This window comes from Chenopodium album, chromosome 5, assembly GCF_948465745.1.
Source record: "Chenopodium album chromosome 5, dcCheAlbu1.1, whole genome shotgun sequence".
Lineage (NCBI taxonomy): Eukaryota > Viridiplantae > Streptophyta > Magnoliopsida > Caryophyllales > Amaranthaceae > Chenopodium > Chenopodium album.
In genome coordinates, this window is record NC_137838.1 from 9,590,760 (window position 1) to 9,610,943 (window position 20,184).

The 20,184-nt window shown below is 34.1% G+C and overlaps 1 protein-coding gene across 2 annotated transcripts; it reads right to left on the reverse strand.

Annotated features, from left to right (window-relative positions):
* Positions 1-1,437: 1,437 nt before the first annotated feature.
* On the reverse strand, positions 1,438-19,630 carry LOC145631843 (mediator of RNA polymerase II transcription subunit 25-like). 2 transcript variants are annotated; one of them, XM_081684037.1, is made up of 15 exons: positions 19,324-19,630; positions 17,494-17,524; positions 16,381-16,456; positions 14,027-14,157; positions 12,684-12,893; positions 12,527-12,592; positions 10,829-11,009; positions 8,793-8,860; positions 7,871-8,686; positions 7,175-7,228; positions 7,014-7,042; positions 5,688-5,756; positions 5,424-5,508; positions 4,871-4,957; positions 1,438-2,230 (listed from the first exon to the last, which is right to left on the reverse strand). In XM_081684037.1, the coding sequence occupies exons 1-15, from the start codon at positions 19,419-19,421 to the stop codon at positions 1,640-1,642; spliced, it is 2,592 nt and encodes an 863-aa protein (XP_081540163.1). In that variant the 5' UTR covers positions 19,422-19,630; the 3' UTR covers positions 1,438-1,639. The 2 variants fall into 2 exon arrangements, with proteins under 2 accessions (XP_081540163.1, XP_081540162.1); XM_081684036.1 differs by having other exon boundaries at positions 16,381-16,462.
* Positions 19,631-20,184: the final 554 nt, after the last annotated feature.

Here is a 20,184-nt window from a genome sequence, read left to right on the forward strand (position 1 = left end):
ACCCTCGATTGAGGGGAGTGTGGTGGGTAGTGCGGTGTATAATCCCTATATATGCTATCATACTATAAGGAGCATGTATATTGATTTGTATCCCATGTGAATTAGTTTGTTAGGTTGCTTGTTCCAACTTGATTATCGGTTTGTTTAACAAGTGTTCATCCATGACATACATGAAGATTTAATTTTTAGAATTTTTAGTAGTCGGATATGCAAGTTTGATTTTAGAAAATGTGTAATTTCGAATTGAAAATTCAAATAAAAGTGAATAAATTGTTGATAATTTAAATAGTCAGAAGATGAGTATATATCAACTATATATCAGCTCTTTACTAAATAAGTAACATTTATAACAGGGGACAATAAACCTAGAGGAAAGGTCTAATACTTCCTTCGTTTTATTTTTTCATTGCAATGTAAGAATTTCCACACTTGTCAATACATATTTTACATAAGAATTTACTTAGAATCTATTCATATTTACTAAACTGAGCTGAACTGAACTGATTGGAGATGAACTAGACTGAACTGAATTGAATAGAGCTAAAATGAATATTTTATGAGAGAAGGAAATTACGAGCTAAACTGAACTGAACTGATTAAAACTAAATTGAAATGAAATGAAATTAAGCTGAAGTGAACAAGTCCTTAATGCGCAATTATAAAATATTGATATTTTTTTAATGTTCTTTTAAGTTTGCTACTTTGCTCCATACGGTAAAAGAAATAAGAGAGATCACTATTTTACTCTCACAAACTTTTGATTTGGATCTTTTAGCCCCATCAATTCTCTCTTTTGCGAGTACTAACTTACATTCTTCAACATTGCCTTGCCTCCTCTAAATAAAGCGAGCTTGTGGTTGTGGGACAATATTATTACAACGTGTACAATCACAAACTTCCCAATTCATAATGTAATCACCTATATTATTACGAAAATATAAGATGAAACGCTCACTAAGTCACCACAAACTTTGATAAGACGGGTCACCCAACATAAAGACATACACAATCATTGAAGAACAACAATTTTTAAAACCAACTGCCATTATTAAAGAGTAACAGAGCTTGACGGATGGAGCAACTGATTATGTCTAAACACTATTTCTTATTAATTTACAATCTTTTATACAATATTATAAAAGTTTCTAATCATAATTGACAAGGTTTGACAAAAAAAAATAAAAATAAATAAATAAATAAAATAAATAAATAAATAAATAAAAACTGTAGTAGCTTAAATATTGCCAAGTTCATGAGAAGTTTAGGCATAGAAAACAATGATGTATAAATGGGTAAGGAATTTGATGGTAAGTTTATGATCAAATACCTGTGTCTGTGTACCACTATATTTGAGGAAACAAAAAGGTACTCAATATAATATTCACAGGACAACAGTCATTTTCATAACGGAAATAACATTAGTTAACACTGAAAGACTTGCAACAAAATTCCTTCTTACCTCTTGCATTTCATAAGAATAGTTTAATAGGTTAGAATATAATTAAGATGTCATAAATTCATATCATAATCCAATTGATTAGACTATTCACTATATATTAACTAGCAGCGCCAACCCAAGTGACAAGGACAAGGGGACACTTATAAATATTTCGGTTCAATTATAAAACACCTAAACAAACTAACCCATAAATCCACCTCCGGACATATTTGGCTGGGTCCCCTGCGATGGTACTTGTCCCTGGGGAACCAACTGAGGTCGACCGGGACCTTGCATATAACCTTGACCCATTCCAGCACCAACCATTTGCTGCGGTTGAGATTGTTGTTGTAGCTGCTGAAGTTGTTGCTGCTGTTGTAACTGAGGTATTTGTTGCTGTTGCTGAAGCTGTGGAATTTGTTGTTGTTGCTGAAGCTGTGGAATTTGCTGTTGTTGAAGTTGCGGGATTTGCTGTTGTTGCTGCAGATGTTGCATGTTTTGTTGCTGTGGTATATGTTGAAGCTGTGATTGCTGCATCTGGGGAAGCTGCTGCTGTTGTTGCAGCTGTTGCATAGTTTGTTGCTGTTGCATATGTTGAAGTTGTTGAGGCTGCAGCTGAGAGTGTGGTTGCTGCTGCTGTTGTTGTTGAGATTGCTGCTGCTGCATCTGCTGATTTTGCTGTTGCATCTGCTGATTTTGCTGCTGCTGGTGCTGCAACTGCTGATTTTGTTGCTGCTGGTGCTGCAACTGCTGCTGCTGACTTGGTATTTGAGGTTTAAAAATCACCATATCCTAATTTACACAGTGGTTTAAAAATAAAATAAAAAAAAGAAAGAAAGAAAAAAGGCACAAAACTTGTTAGGAAAATAATTTGAGGACTATTCAGTTCTGTTGCAAAGCTAACAAACCATACAAGGCAAAATTTAAAATAACCATGCAAGTTGCATAAGAAAACTCAGTATAATTGTCCCAAAACATTCTAATTTTTTTTTTTTTTTCTTTTTTGAAAGCCATATAAAAATGGGGCTATATTATTAGATCATTAGAAGCAACATTCATACTATTTTCCAGAATATCATTCACCCAAATTTGTTGACTGATTTCTACGGTGACCCTTATATTGAAAAGCAATGAATGTGAGGAAAGAAATAATAATAATAATAATAATAAAATAGTAGTGGGTTTGGGTGAAGGCCATGAAAGGATAAATATATTAAAATAGCTTTTCACCAAAAAAAAAATAGAAAAAAAAAAAGAGAAGTGTAACACTAATTAAAATAAGGCCGCATCTGGTAAGTATAACACTTATTAAAACACGGAGGGACCAAGGGAGTATAAAGAGCAACTAACATTAGAAAACCTGTTATAGTAAGCTGCTAAATCTAGATACACTGAAGCTGGGCGCAAATTTTGCCTTTGACCGGATTGTGTTGAATGTGGAATGTGGACGATTGAATGGATTGATACATATAGTGGAATCACAATTGGGATTCTAATCTCTAATTTTCAGCTAGAGAAGCAAACTCACGCAGGTCTATCAACTTTTTTATAGATTAGTATCTATTAAGTACATGAGATCCTAAAAGTGTGTTTTGTAATTCCACTAAAAATAGAATTCATACAAAACCCAACACTAATCAAATAAGGGTTAGTTGAATTTCTTGAATTTTATGACATGAGAATCATCATCTACCGCCTTGTCATATATACTACTCCCTCCGTCCCTTTATTACATGCCTATTTCTCATTTTGCACGGGAATTAAGAAAGTTAAAGATTCCTTAAAACTAATAATTGGGAGTATAAATATGCATGTGGGGTTAAAGAGAGATAGAGAAAGAGAAAAAGTGGTTGGGAATTAGAAGAGAGAAATTATTGGAAATTGATATTAAAGTACAAAAAAGAGAAGAAAAAAAAAGTGACAAATCATCAAAAAGAGAATAATATTGTAAAAAAGTACGATCTATAAATAGAACAGGCATTTAATTTTGGTCACCCAAAAAAGGATACAGGCATGTAATAAAGGGACGGAGGGAGTATTCAACAAGTTGTCGGTCAATATCCTCATAAGGCTGCCGGTTAATTTTCATGCTAAACAAGTTTTGTTTATCACAGAGTAAAACCGCCACCTTAGATAGCGTTATTAAGCAAAACTGCTGCTTCAAGTAGCGGTTTTAAGCAAAACCGCCACCTCAAGTAGCAGTTTACCCATTTTCACCGCAAAAATTACACTTTTGTCTCTATGAAACAAGTTTGTTTCACAGCGATAAACTTGTATTTTCTCATATCCTCATTTTGTATCTGAAGGCAACCAACCTTGTCTCTTCATTCTGTGGTGAATTGGTAGCACTAAGAGGTTGAAACGCTAAATCAATTACTAGTTCTTCATCAATTCCCTAAAATTTTGAAGGTGCCAGAATTTTTTGGCTTTTTATGATAAATCACCATTTCACCCAGTTCGCTTCCTAGGGCAGCAAAGGGATTTTCCAACGACCCTACACCACTTATGAAGGACGTTGGGAAGCCTGGAATGATAAGTCTCTTTTCTATATTAGTTCTAATAAATGACAAATGTCTTAGATGAAAACTTCTTTTTTTTTTCCTTTTTTTTTTTTTTGGTGTAAGCTGGAAAATACAAGATCTTTTAATGTTGCTAATTTACAATTATGCCATTAGTGACATAAATTAATTACATTTAGATGAATATCATCCAACAATCAAGAAGTACTGTGAGATAAATATTTGCTCATATTTAAGTGCCTGCGCCTACACTTATGACATGACTTTACTAACACTAAAATCCTTATAAATTATAATAGTTGATCATCGTCACATTCACCTTATTTCCCAATTAAGAACATTTTGGTTAACACGACTACACAAGCATAAAACATAAGTACGGTAATAAAAGTTTCCTGGGACCCTTGTTTACATGATACCTTCTCCATCCTCTAATAGTAAACCTCATTTCTTTAGGGCACAATTAGGAAGAGTAATCTTACTGTAAGGAGAGGGAAAACAAGTGAATGGAGATAGTGGCTAATTTGATGTTGACGAGGAAAAAAAAGAGGATGATAAGATAATGGGTAAATATTTTTAGAGGGAAAAGGTAAATGGTATTAAAGATAATGGGTGAAGTTGAACTGAGAAGATTTGTGACTAAAAGTAGTGGAACCAGCCCCAAAAAAGAGATTAACTACGCTATTTGGGGGAATCCCCAATTCCCACTACACAAATTTTACAAATGGGTACACTATTAAAGAACGGAGGGAGTATTTTGCAGATAGACGGAACATAAAGGAACTAATGAAGCCCAATCAATCTCTGCCGAACACACTTTGAATGATCATCCAAGCAAATTGCTGATATTGAACTTTTGAAATGAACTTATAAATAAGCAAATAAAGTACAGAGCAAAAATAAAATATCTTACCCCAGGAAAAAGCATTCCTATTAAGCGGCAGGCTTTATCAGAAACGGACAGCAGCAGCGTCTGTGTAGGCAGCTGGATAACTGCACACTGAAAGTTCAAACACGAGCAAAAAAAAAAAGTAATCTTCAATCTAACTGTAGTAAAGCATCTAAAACATCAGAAGTTTATTGCTTCCCTTAGACGTACAGGAAGAGAACAACATGTGACTCACAAGAAGCATCCACATTCAAAAAGTTCAATAATAAACACGCCAGTAAATTATGCACTTGCCTCAATGTTCACAAAATCACATCAATAAATAACAACTTCAGGAATGAACAACATATCTAAAGACACATTTTACTTCCAGATCAGCAGGCATCAATATACAGTAAATTCAATTCCCCTTTATTCAACAGCATATTAAATCTTTTTTTTCCCATCTTCCCCCCCCCCCCCCCCCCCTCTTCCCATCTTTTTCCTAATCAAGCTATGAATGTGCCAGAAACAAGAACTAAGATTAGGATACACAGGTATGACATCAGAAGTCACAAAGAACTATCCAACAACTCACAAGCTTCTTTTCTTGTAGCTGAGCAAGAAATCCATGCTGATTCATCGCCCTGAAAACAAGAAAATCTGCTTTGCCAACATATTGCCTGGAAGTGAAAAAGGACAAAACACAAGATATCAGATGACTAACATCAACATTCATGTTGAACAGTTGAGCTCTCTAGTCCTTCAAAGAAACACATATATGCATGTCAAGAGCGTCAAAGATACAGGAAAAACAAACACCAATGTCAATATGGCAGTAAGCCCGGAAGGAATGTGTTACTTGTTATTCATGTGATCTTGAGAAATAAGACGGACTATTTGCATTGTTGGCGGCCAGTTTGCTGCAAGTCTGTGCAAGAGTAACAGAAAGTTAGTAAGGCCAATAAATGGTATATTACCCACTTCCCATTTTTTTTATGGATTTTGGTAGGAAGGAGACAAGGTAAGGTGTGAACAAAATGGATCCAACTAAGGTTTATAAGTGGTGAATGCAGATAGTGTCATTCATATTCCCCGCCAACTAGCGATAAAGACAAACAATACAAATAGAAGAAATACATAAAACCTTAACAGAAAGTCAATAGCAACAGAACCTATAGTACTAAAGACAATGCCACCAGAGGAAAAAAAAAAGTACAGAAGAGGGCTTAAATATACAGCACCATATCTTATACAGCACCATATCTGCTCACTCATCCACTTTCTCTTCCTCCACGTCTTTAACACATTACTCCTTTCCAGTTCTCTCATACATTTCTGGTTCTCAATTTCACTGATTCATTTATTTCACTCATTCTTTTTTCTGCTCTTTTATTCCTCCTATGTAATCCTGATTCTCTCTGCTCAATCTTCTTCCTGCCAAGATTTTCATTCACTTGTATGATATCTGTTCTTATAAATTCTGAACCAGTATTATAAGAATCCTTACATTTCAAACTTTCTCAGACAAGAATACAGTGCGGCTTCAATGTTTCCTAGTGACAATAAAAAAAAATTAAGTTCTCTGCGACTCTGCTGAAAATAATCAAACAATATACTCGGTAATTAAGAATACAGTAGTGCATTAAAGCAACTTTTAAGGTTCCTCATTACAATTCTCGCTGCTCATTGATTTTTTGTTCCTATTAGGTGTCTAATTTAATGTTCTCCGCTATCATGATTAACGTTTCCTAGTGTATTATTGCAACTTTAAGAGACTCCTCACTAAATTTTAGTTCACAGACAAATCACTAATTAGATTGTGAGTAGTTGTTGAAGGTGTATGCCTCTATCCACGTGCCACAACCTTACTGCTCCCTGCACTTTTGAGCAACAATCCACAAGCTTGTCAAGCATACATTCTAAATTTCTAGTGCACCACTTTTGCACAAAAAGAATCACCGTCAAAAAGAATAAAAACCATCATAAAGCAGAGTGGCATAACTCAGCTAAGCATCAACATCTACTTACTAAATATCCAAGAATTTGACCTCAGAATAGCTGCAAAACACAGCTAAGCAGCTACATAAACTTTAATAATGTAGCAATTTTCAAGGGAGCTTCAAGCACATAAATGAGCAGCCAAGACAAACAAAGATTATTAACACAAGGAAACAGATTTACTTACGTCTCTGAGGCTGATGCATTCCTGTACCCCTGCATAAAGAATAACAATTATATTAAAAACTTCCAGGTGTTATTTATTACTTTATCTAATAAATAAAGTAAACAACATTATTGATCTTAATTAAGAACTAACAAACTTAAATTACATATTTCAAAAAGTACCTCTAATCTAGTAATAAATACAGGTTGTCCCTGTCTCTGTCCGGACAAGTTTCCCTGTAATTGTCAGTAACAAAATTCAGAAATAATACTACCATGCAGAGGGCTCATCTCCTCAAAGACGGTAAGACACTGATTGAAATTTACACACAAATAATATTAAGAAATTGAACAAAGAAACCTCTCGGTATGAATTCCACTGAGTTGCTGAGGTATCAAGAGGTTCATATGTACAAATATTTACACTTAACTACCCAGTGCCTATTGGATATTATCAAGCTTATGCCTAACTGGCCTAAAACTCTAAAAGAATATTTCAAGCACAAATGTCCAAGAATAAACTTGACCATTAGGCATAAGCCACTACAAATTCTTCTGTTTCCCTAAAGCAATACTAAACATGTTCTCATGGTTTTAAAAAACATTGACCTAAAAAAAAAAAAAAAAAAGGCAAAGCAAATTTGCACTTCAACTTTTAAAAGTGCTTCCGGCTTTCATCTAGCATTATATATGGCTAAAAAGTAAAATTTTGAGAACCTCATTTCTCCATTGACACTGTTGATTATGTTCAAACACCTCAGATATGTAATAATATGAAGATTTACGATAAATGAGAGGCCACTAAGAGATAATTTGTACAACAAACTAGAACCAATAAATACATATATTCACATAGAAAGTAAGCACACTGATATTTACCTCCCAAACTTTAACATATTTGGATTGTGAAGACTGTAAAGAAGCCGTAGCTTGTTGAGACATCGGCATATTAGCTGCTGAATTGTTAACTCCAATAGATTGCATTCCTGGCTGTACCTGCTGAGGCATTCCTGGAGTTGGCATCATAGAGCCAGTACCGGATGGTGCACCAGTTGAACCAAGATTTGACATCATGTTTGGATTCATATTAGTCCCACTCTGTGTGATAGCTGAAACATTTCCCTGACCAATCCCAGATACAGGTTGACCCATCGTATTAGTTACATTCCCTTGGAGATTAGTCAATGGCTGAGATATGCCTAGGTTAGAATTTCCAGAGACATTTGAAGTTGCAGTAGAAAATGAACCGAGGGCTGAGTTCTGTAAAGGCTGAGAAGCTCCTGCAATGCTTCCCGACCCAGTTACAGTAGAGATGCCGGACTGTCCAGAAGACAACACAGTTTGAGAAGGCGGCACATTCGATGTCATACCATTAGATATCATGTTTGACATGTGCATACCAATAGTATTCCCACCCATTGAAGGCAACCCTAGAGAAGTTCCTCCAGCAAGGGCTACTCGTGCTTGAGAGATATTGTTTAGTATGGCACCCACAGGACGTACGGGCTGAGAAATGCTACTGCTAATAATTGGCTTAAGATCTGGAACATTTTCATTGGTTGTAGTCGCCTCCTGTGACACAGAAGGAGGTGAAGATGCCTGTAAGCTAGGAACACTTTGTGCAGCAGCACGAGGAATGGAAGGCATATGAGGTATAGCAGGTCCTGATGTCATAGATGTCACTGTACTTGGCTCCTGAAATAGCATTAATGATAACAGGTTCAGCAACAAAATTAAAAACAAATAAATAAATAAAACAGTTGACAAGTCAGACACATAAGGCAGAATACAGAAGGCTTACGATTTTGACAGTTGCTTGCGGAACGTTTCCCGCAGACACGGATGGTCTATTCATGATATATCCATTCACTGAAAGAAAATTAAATATAATGTTTTAGTAAATGGATAACAGAAATGTAATAGCACCAGATCTATGATAACATTAGCATATCAAGTTATCAGCCATCAAGTCCCCACAATCACAATATTCCCCAAAATTTGCAATAATAAGATGAGTGACAAATTCCCCAAAATTTGCAATAGGAGGCATCCCAAGATCCTAATATTCCATTAGGTGAACAAATGCAGGATCTCGTTGATAACCTACTAGATCTGGTCAAGCAAGAAATGATGCATCATGTAGCTTGCAGTTGAAAAGAGAGAGCCTGCAAATTTTGAATTTTATTTTCCTATCTTAATCAAAATCTTTTTCTCCAAGTGAAAGCATATTGATAAAATTAGCCTCCAGTTATGTAATTAATGACTAAGTTTTACTTCTTGGCGTGTAAAAACATAGCACGGCAGATATTGATTATAACATAAAAGCAAATCTGCCTAATCAATATTTCACAATTTCAATTTTCAAACAGAAACTTCATTTCAAGGCCAATTAAGAAAACCCATATCAGATTATCAGCATCCGAATTGAATCATTACATCATCCTCAATCCCTCATGAGAGGATGGCTGTATCACTGTCAAACACTCAACCAGACTTAAAAGTATCCGTCATTGCAACATCTAAACCTTAACTACCCAACAGCTCTTCATCCTGCTTTCCTCCTCTTCTTGGCATAAGCTAGAACAGCTTGCAAAATCGTACTTCCTTTCCTAAACGCATCCTTTGCTAGAATCTTCACCTTATCTGATGCCTAACCCTCTAAAAATATTCCTTGCGAGGATTTTGTATTCTAATTTCCAAATCCAATCAGCTAGGAAAGCTAACGAAAATTCTATCAAAAAAGGCTAACAAAATAAATAAATAAATAAGTTCTAGGTATGGAGAAAAATCATTGTTTTTTATGTCATCATCTAAAACTTTCTAGGTATTACATTGAAAAAAAAAAAAAACAAGTGAGTTCTAGGTAGCGCCTATTCATGTCATCATGTACCTAGAGCTTTAAATGAGTACCAAGAACAAAATTTAAGCGAGTTAAAGGAGTTGTGAAAACGCTTAGTTGACTGAAAAACAAAAAACAAAACAAACAAATAATCTCCGAAAACCTCCTCAATCATTCATACATATCATAGAAATATACAGAAAAAAAATGGTGAGAAACAGAAGCACTAAAAGTGGTTGGTGATGCCATGTGAAGGAACATTGGAAGTCTGAAGGGATGCTTTCCAGCGAAAGAGTGGTGATCATGCTTTGGAAAGGAAGTGAAAAGTGATGAATTTCATGAAAAAATATTCTTTCCTTCCCAATATCAATATAAGCAAATAAGATGAACTTGTATCAAAGATAAAATTGTAACTACATCTGCTTTCAATTTTTTTTCTACCATTTTCCATTTAAGGCTGCATTTTTTTTCCCCTTCTACGCACTTAAATTTATTCCATTTTCGGTAAACTATCTTTACCATCATACCCCTCTTGCCCCAAATTAATTACACCTTACCACACATTCTCTCTCTTAATCTTATCTTATACCCACCACCCTTCCACACACACAAACACACTCTTGGCTTATCTTATATTCACACTCATTTTTGCACCCTCACTCTAACTATCTCTTACACACTTTTTTTTAAAAAAATGTTTTCTTAAACTTCGTATTTAAAGTGAAGTGAGGCAAACAAAAAAAAAAAAAAAGTAATACATTTTATCAGACGCCAAGATATTTTTCTAGAAAGAATTTTAGTGATTAGGTTCAGGTTTCATTGCAAAAACCATACAAGTTTCGGGTGCCAATCTTCTCCAACTGAAAGTCAAAGGGCTCAATCACACACTTGGTGAAATCTAGGGGGATCACCACTTTGTTGGACACTATATCAATTAGTAATGGTTAGCAAATTAACAATTCAAGGACCTAGCCTGCCAACAAATTTCATTTAACCACCTGGTGGCACAGAAGGAGGGGCTGAGCCAGGAGGTGAGGTTGTGGCAGGATTTTGACTTTGAGCCAATCCCGACCGACTTAAAGCAGCAAGAGCCTCCATGAAGCTATCTGAAATCTGAACAGAGTAGTGAGGTTGTTTAACATCAACAGCTGGATCAGCCGCCATCTGGTTACGCTTACCCTACGACAACACATCAATTATTATGTTAATTGAAAATGCAATTGTAAAGTTTTATTTTAACTGCACATTCAGCAGAAAAACTTAAATAAGAATAAAAAAACTACATTTAGGAGTTTAGGAACAAGCAGGAGAATTTAAACAATCTGATCAAAAAATGAGAAGCTACTGGTCTTCTTTCTTATTCACACAAATTTATATAAATGCCAATTTGCATACAAACAAAATCGGGGCATAAGTTTTGAATTTCTAGTAAAAAAAAGGTTGGGGTGTTTTGATATCCCAGCAAGGAAAAGGCTAATAGCCTAATACTAACAAAAACAAAATCTAGTATCTTGTTACTTTTCTCAAACGTTTCTGTTGTATCATGATTAGACATAAGGCATGCCAAGCTGCAGCAATCTGCTTAGTTTGTGGACCTTGACAGTGGTTCAGCTAAAAATATACTCACTTTCTTGTTTTTTCAGTGGGCACGAGAGACATCAAAGGGATGAACAAGTTCAGTCCTGTGACAGATACATAGTGATGTTTGGCAATTCCCCAGTTAGCTAGAATTTCTAGCAGCTAGAAGGGAAAAATTAGTACGAAGGTACAAGAAGTCAGGACGTGAAGGGAAAAAATTGGTTTCCCAGCACCAAATTTAGATAGATGTGAAGAAATTTAAAAGAAAGCAAGGTGGTATTGAAGGGAAAGGCTTCGTTTTAAAGTTCCGTTTTGCTTTCATCAAACTGATGACATTTCTGAAGGCCCCTTTCCAGTCATGCTTGTTAGGCACTAAGGCATGTCAGTCAACAAAACCTAGAAATGGTTGCTTCCTTCCCAATCCTTTTCCCCAAAACCGAACTTTTAGAATTTCTCTCTCTCCTTTAACCATCTCAGATCAACAAAACCTGACATGTCTTGCAGTCCTACAAAATAGTATCCTGGTTTGTCAACATCACATGTTACCATTAGCTCTAAAAATTAAACCAAAGTCCCTGAAATACTCAGCCACTTTGAAATTTCAGGGTTTCTAATTTTCTGACGCAGTTGCAATCAACACCAATTTTGCAGGCAATGCGGATGGTTTGCAGCGGTCATAACCTAATACCATAATCTGATAAGCTCAAAAACCTTTACAAGTCTCAATACAATGAGTCAATGATACAATTGAGGTTTGATACACCGCTTCAACCTTTTGACAAGTTCTTACTTTCTGGACAAATTAAAAAAAGTACCCCCCCCCCGGGCGGCAATGCGGATGGTTAAGCCCTCCTTACAAATAATAGAAATGGCAAACATTAGTCAAGAAAAGTATAACAACACAAGGCAGATTTTAAACAAAGGAAAAGTATTCCCCCCCCCCCCCCCCCCCACAACACACACACACACACACAAATATCTACACACTAGAGCCCTCCTTACAAGGAAGTAACTGAAATGGCAAACATAAGTCATGAAAAGAATTATGCAAATGCAAAATCTAGACAAAGACAAAAGTATCCTTCACTGTAATTGAGCTACAGAAAAGTGTTGCTTACTGCGTTATATAATGCTTTAAGCTTAGGTAGCGGTTTTGGACAAATCACAGACAAGGAGACAGAACACTGCATGCAGAAACCAAGGTCAGGCTGCTACACGTAAAAAGAAAAACAAAAGGTTAAATTCATATAAAGAAATGCAGCTAAATCCCAGTACCAGACCAAACCATTTAGACACAGTCTCAGCATCATATAAAAGATTCTCGGCTTGAGCTTCACCACTTTCACCCTGCTCAGGATTTTCAATTGCTGGTTGATATACTGGTGTTGGCAAGGAATAAGGGTTACTGGCAGAAACAAGAACACAATGTCTTTTTCCATCCAAATTCTGTTCAGCCCGATATCCATTTTGAGGGATAGCAAACATCTAACAAGCAAACAAACAAGTCAGCATCTAGCAGGCCTCTCTCTAGAGATAAATGCCAATCAACAGAACATATCTTTGTATAAGACATAATTTGGCATTACTTTAATGAAAGGTACAAGGAAATGCAACAGATAAAGGTTGTTTATGATTTCAATAGATAGAATAGCAATTCCTCCATCAATCTCATAATATAACAAGGTTAGTAAGGAAGAAGATTGACCTGTACATAAAGGGTAGGTTAGGGAGAAAGGGGAGGGGGGTAAACAGCTCAAGAAGGTAACCAGGTAATCTTTATGTAATTTATGCTAAGTATACAGACAAGGAAGAAAAAAAGCCTCAATAGTCAATAGGAGCACGTTCCAGCAAAAATCAACCTTTTGGATAATATTTCCTTCGTTTTCTTTTACAATACTCACTTTCCTATTTTGGTTTTTTTTATTTATTTATTTACTCACAACATACTATTTTATAATTGTCACTTTCATACCTTAATTTTTTCTCTCTCCTAAATTTAAATACAATCCTGGGTTTCTGTGAAAGGAGAAGTGTGTACATTTAAAAAAAAAATAAAAAAAGAAAGAAAAAGAGAGAGAGAGAGAGAGAGAGAGAGAGAGAGAGGGGTGCATAAAAAAAACATAGCAGGAGCCAGATCTTATAAAATTAAATATGAATCTTAGATTTTAAGTAAGGCCACAAAATAGGCAAGGGACATTTACATAATACAAAAATAGAAGCCAATGACTCCCAAACATAGACAGGATCAGTACAAAATACTGTTTTCATTAGCTAGCTAACAAGTTACAGTATCTTACATAATTATTCTTTACAAGTTACTTATCCACCTAGATTTTCCACAATGATATCAGCAAAGTATATTTCAGCAATTTCCAACCAAAGAAAGGTTTGGATGAATCAAATTATGGTAAGCAACATGCATCAGGCCTCCTTTATAACCCAAGAGCAGAAAAAAAAACTAGCGAGGCAAAACATTGACTTGGATGTAGCAGCAAATAAAACAAAACCAGAACAAGAAGCATAAATACTAACTTAAGAGAAAGTAAAGATATAGCAATAGCAACAACTAAAATGCAGTGAAATTGAACCATGAGCACTTAGATAATCAAAATCCAGACCATTAAAGCCTCGGCAAGGCCTTCAGCAGTTGCAACGTCGTTCCACCCGCCGCCACAAAATGTTATGGAAGACAACCAGCTTAAAAAATTATCCATGTCTCTTGTCCAACCACTTCTTTGAACCAAGGAACCTGTTGAAAATTTTCAAACATCAATTTCATCTTTGAACAAAAAAATCTAATTTAATTGAGACATCAAAATCAAACTGAAATATGTGACCACAAATAATTTTATACACTGCACCACAAGAGAGAAAATGAGGCCTGCATAGATTACAGGAGTTAATAACTAACACATCAACACCTTAAAAGCAACAAGATAATAGTAACCCTGGCCCCGTGAAGTAAAGTCATGTGAAACCTACATATTCAAGCATCAAATTTTTTTTAAGAGTGTCTTTAACTCTCTAAGTGTTTTTTCTTACTGTTTCTTTTTCTCTCTGCTCTCCTTTTTACACAATTGGTTTAAAATTATTTAATGTCACATAAATTGAGTTATGTTGGAGGATAATTATGAAGCAACTAACAGAAGACTCAAAAAGTCAAAAACGTAACAAGTGTCTAATGGGCTATACATTTTATTAGAAATACAGAATAATGATCCTCTTCCTAGCAAACAGAAGGCAGTGAGAAAAAGAAAAGACTAACATGACAAAAAAATACCCCAAATGAAACAAAGCCAGACACTCAATTACCCATTACTGTAAGGCAACAGCAACTGCACAATAAACTGACTACTCTTTAGAAATTGTGAACAAGTAATTAGTACAACATTGTCTGCCAAGATTTTTGTATGATTTGGCCTGCTGTATAGCAACAGAGATATATATATAAACATCAAAAAATTACAGCATACACCTATCTTGAAAAATAAAAGAATGATGGACTAAACAACTTTCAACATCAATTATTTAACAATTTCATAAAATGCAAAAGAGGGCAGGATTTTAGTGATAGGGTGTGAAGATTTCTTTCTTAGCAAATGGGTCACAATACATCAAAAAGATATAAAATGAAGTTTGACATCGATTTATCTACCTTATGCTAGTGCATAGAAAAAGCTATTACTCCCAATATCACTGATAATCTATTACACTTTCCTTTTTCAACTATCTCAGATGAAATTTTACACTTTGAATATCGGGAAAGGCCAAACTATTATTTTAAAACATCTCTCTTTTCACCAGTAAGGTTAGGACCTTACTCTCTCTCACATTTAATGATGAATACCAGCACGTCTACTTTTTCAAGAAAATAATACCCACTATCTTCTTCAATCAATTTTCTAACACAAAAGGCGATTGATAGTCAAACAACAGCGTGCCAATACTAATTTGGCATGAGTATCAAAACTATTTAAGCAAATTTTAAAACTACAACCTAGCTGATACAGTAAATTCTCCTTAAGATTAAGATACTAATTTATTTAAAATTTGTTTCCTAAATGGTTAAATTTACCCTCTTCCTCTTTTCAATCACCAAATTCCCTAAGAATACTCCAAAATTGCTTTTGAGAATTAAAGATTCACTTTGCATTTGCCAACAAAATTCTAGTATTTCTATACTTTCATTTGTGCATGTCACTTCCACATTACATCAATAATTCAATCCCATTAATTTTGTGATTGATCTCTTTAAAAACAAAAAACAAAAAAAGTTGCACTCTCTTTGGTAGTTTGGTGTTACAAAAATAATACCAAAGCCTTAATCCCAAAAAGATAAGAGTTACTAATTTACTACTGTAAGTCTGTAATACTTCCTTTTTTTTTTCTTTTAGTTCTATGATTTATCTTTGGCGGTTTCGCTTCTTTATTTAAGGTAATTCTAAAATTACAAATAAACCATGTGATTAGCCAAAAAGTATGGGAGAGAAAATAGCTTATAACAAACCAATAAGGTGTTACAGCAATCAAAAAGGGTGCTGTTCTCATATACAACATTTTAACATAAACACTATATAAAAAAATTTGGTATTACTTAATGTTGACGTTATACCGGTATAACAGGTTGGGATGGATGTATAGAGAAAAAAGGATTTTAATGAGGATTGGGAAATGCAAAATGATCCTTTCTTCACAAAGGCAAATATGGCGCAATTATAGAGAGAAGGAAAATAAAATAATAAGAAACGAGAGAGAATATACAGAATAGTAAAAATAAAAATAAATTAAAAAAATAAATTATAAAAAATAAATAAAAATAATAATAATAATAATAAATAAATAAATAAATAACTCAAAATTTTAGGTAGGTTGTAGAAGTTAACATTTTTTATGGAGAAGCAAAAACATGAAGGCATAATCCAAGAATATGATTTATAGATAATGGACTTAAGTAAGATTCTTGAACACCTACCGGAATAAGGTCCGTGCGTATTAAACACAACCAGGGCAAGCTCAAAAGTCGAACCAGAAACAATTGAAGTAGGCTTCTGTATCTTGCAAAGAAACAAAAACATAGACCCTAAAATTAGGAAGATAAGAAATGGTACAAAAGTTGAACCTGATACAAATTTGAAAAACTAGAATGTATCATCATCAAAACTCCCAAAAAAAAAAGTCGAAAAGGCACTATAACAGACTAGTTAGGTTAGTAAAAGAAGAAGCACAACAAATGTCAAATTTATTTCGTCGGTTTCGTCGACACAAAAAGTAAATGTACTACATCTCATTATATAATTTCATCAAAAAAAAGCTTAACCATCACTTCTAACTCCAACAGTCTGTCTACTACTGTCAGTCTTGAAAGTCAATAATATTTTTGTTTCTTTGAGAGAATGAATCAAAGATTAAATTATTACCCAAAAAATAATAAATAAATAGAATAAGTTGAAAGGTAACTTTCAATGTATATTTGGAAATTTACAGTATCTACAATCTTCAAGAAACACTTTCCTTTTTCCTTAAGAATTTTAAGTATCTTAATAAAATAATAATAATAACAGCGCATCTTAGAATATTTAATCATCAATGGGAAAGCAAATTCAGGTTCAATTTTAGAATAAAACTGTTTCTAGATATCCAAGATATTGTTTTAGTCCACAAATTACACCCTGCCCCTGTACACTAAGCTGTGATTATCAATGAATTTTCTAAAAGAATAAATTCTCCATCATCAATAATCACTGGTGTAACAACACATCCAGCAAGCCGGACGAGGCCAACCATCAAAAACTAAAGCCCATTTGACATCAAAATACTTCAAAGAAACCAACTTCCCAAACCTTTTTATTCCACCAGACTTCAAGGAAACAAAAGGGAAGCATGCAACTCAGAAATCAGCTAAAATTACAAATTGTAATCAGAAAACCCCCTCCTAAATGATTAACAAAATAAAAATTTGGCACATGTTTGAATGAAGAAGATAACAAAGGCCAAAATTAGAGTAATTTTAAAAATAAAAAAAAAAAATATTAAGTGTGAGAAAGAGACAAATAATCAGAAAGCATAAGAAGGAAAAATAACAAACCTGAGTTGTCATATCATTTGAACAAAAAGACCTGCATATGAACCAAAATATTTTTAAAAAATTTCTAGCAATAACACACGCGAAATAATATAAGAAGAAAGAAGCTGGTTCACTGCAGTATTAGTGGGACAGTGAAGCTACACAATAACTCATGATTTCTAGCATAGCAAGGCAGCAAGCTACGCATTATCAATGCATGGTTTGTTGAGTTAAGTCCGGCTACTTTCCAGATTATAGGCTATAAAAACCCACAATACATATACTTTCAACAGAGCACAAGCAAACAAAACCAGCTCAAGTTGAGAAGAGCAAAAGCTTGCACTAAATTGAAGAGTAGTTTCATCTCAGATAAAGCAACAGAATATACAGCCCAATATTGTAAGGGAGTAAATCTAATAACCCTCATCAACCTATCTACATCAAGAAGGGTGAAAACTGCAAATAGGTTGTTCAGGGGTGAGTCAAGTGGCCATTGTTTTGTTCTGTTATAGTAAAATTCAGCAGAGTTCTCTACTGCGATCATGTTCGTACTTAGATATCGTGAGGGACCAAACCATGCTAATTATTGTATACAATCAGCAATTCAATTCACAAACTTTTCAAACACCAAAAATTAGATATTTCAGAATCAAGCACAAAACACCCATTCCTCATACAAGCTAAACAACATTATTTCATTCAATTAGGCCAAAAATATCATCAAAAATAGCCTTACTGCATAATCTAGTTTTCTTAATATCACAAAGTATCCACACAATTAAAAATTTAGAAAAAGAACACAAAGTCACGAATCAAACCGTTCCAAAATCGCAATTCATCCAATTAGCCATCATTAAATCAACCAATAATTACCATAAAATATCATCATGATCATATTCAACAAATCCAAACCGAAATTACACAACTAAAAACGAATAAGAAAAATTCATTCATTCACAACAAAATTGCATCAATTTGACCAAATAATTCATCAAAACAGCATTACTGCATAACTAACAAGAAAGGCAAGCCCTCTTCCCTCTTTGTGAAAAACCCTTACCTTAGAGATGTATAAAATCAAACCGTTTCAAAAATTGCAACTCCTCCCATTCCATCATTACTCAACCAATAATCACCATAGATATCAACATGATCATTTTTCAAAAATCAAAAACCTAAATTACACTCAAACAGAACTAAAAACGAATTAAAAAATTTTAAAAAAAAAAAATCAATAAAAAACAACAAATTCCATTCAATTTGACCCAAAAAAAAAAAAAAAAAAAAAAAAAAAAAAAAAAATTAAAATTAAAAATAGCATAACTGCATGAACTAGTCTTCATAATTTCACTCGAAATCCAAACACAGTCAACAATTTAGTAAAACAACACAAATCAAACAGTTAAAAAACCGCGATACATCCAATTAATCATCATTTAATCAACTAATAATTACCACAAACGTCAAGATGATCATTTTCAACAAAAAATCAAAAACCTAAATTACACTCAAACAAAACTAAAAACAAATTTAAAAAATAAAAAAAAAATCAATTAAACACAACAAAATTCCATTCAATTTGACAAAAAAATGATCAATAACAGCATAATCTAATTTCACTCAAAATCCAAACACAGTCAACAATTTAGTAAAACAACAAAAATCAAACAGTTTCAAAATCGCAATTCATCCAATTAACCACAATTTCATCAACCAACAATCACCACAGACATCATCACGATCCTTTTCAACAAAACAAAAACCTAAATTACACTCAAACAAAACAAAAAACAGAAAAATTCAATCGAGCAACAACAAAGTGAAATAAAAAGCCCTAATTTAGCGAAAAACCTGATGATCTTATCAAGGTAATCGGAAACAATGGTTTTCCAATAAGGACCCATAGCCGCAGTTCCTTCAACAACGAGTATAAGCTGCTTGTCCGCCATTGAAATTCAGCTTAGAGCATGAAGATTTTGGCGGGGTTGAATTGAGGAGAGAGAAATTGATTCAATTGTTTTTTGGTTTGTTTAATTTCAGATGTTTCGTACAAGACCCAGGTTGGTTTCGCTTTATAACAAGTTCCTGGTTTACTTGTAAAGTAGTAAGTTGAAACTTCAGAGGGATGTAGCTTAATACGAAGTTTCTAGTACTCGTAAATTTGTAATGGTCCGTGCTTCGTATATTGGTCCGGAGTAAACCATTACGGCCTTACAGAGTTATAGGAAAAGTAATCGTCTAATCGGAAGCCTTATAAAACTTCATACGTAGCACTCGGTAGTGACGTAGCGTTTATTTAACTTGAACTAGCCTTCTGTCCCGTGCAATGCACGGGTTGTTCATAGATAATTGTATTGAGAGATGAGTGATGAAATATCAATAAATTAGTATGGGTGTAATGTGTAACAAAAACCATGATTAAAGAAATTTATCTTTTTAGACTTTGATTCAAAATGAAGCTTTGTGAAAAAGAAGGTGAGGGGAACTAAAATTAAATAAGAAAAGAAAATGGTTGAATTGAAGAGGGGAGATGAAGATGAAGGGTTTAATGAAAGAGTGAAGAAAGATATTGTAATAAAAAAAAAATTAAACATATAAGATGACATGTGGCACATTGGCTTGGAAAAGAAGATGGAGAAGTGTAATAGGATGAGGACACATGTCTTTTTGGTTTGAGTTTTTAAATACTAAGTATAGATTACACTCATCTAG

What these genes read in the sequence shown, in the direction of transcription:
- LOC145631843 (XM_081684036.1), bottom strand. Translation starts at nt 19,421, where the DNA reads ATGGCGGACAAGCAGCTTATACTCGTTGTTGAAGGAACTGCGGCTATG. An exon ending in TACGCACGGACCTTATTCCG is followed by an intron (nt 14,158 to 16,380) that starts GTAGGTGTTCAA and finishes AATTTTCAACAG; the next exon opens with GTTCCTTGGTTCAAAGAAGT. An exon ending in CCCTCCTTCTGTGCCACCAG is followed by an intron (nt 8,861 to 10,828) that starts GTGGTTAAATGA and finishes ATTTTCTTTCAG; the next exon opens with TGAATGGATATATCATGAAT.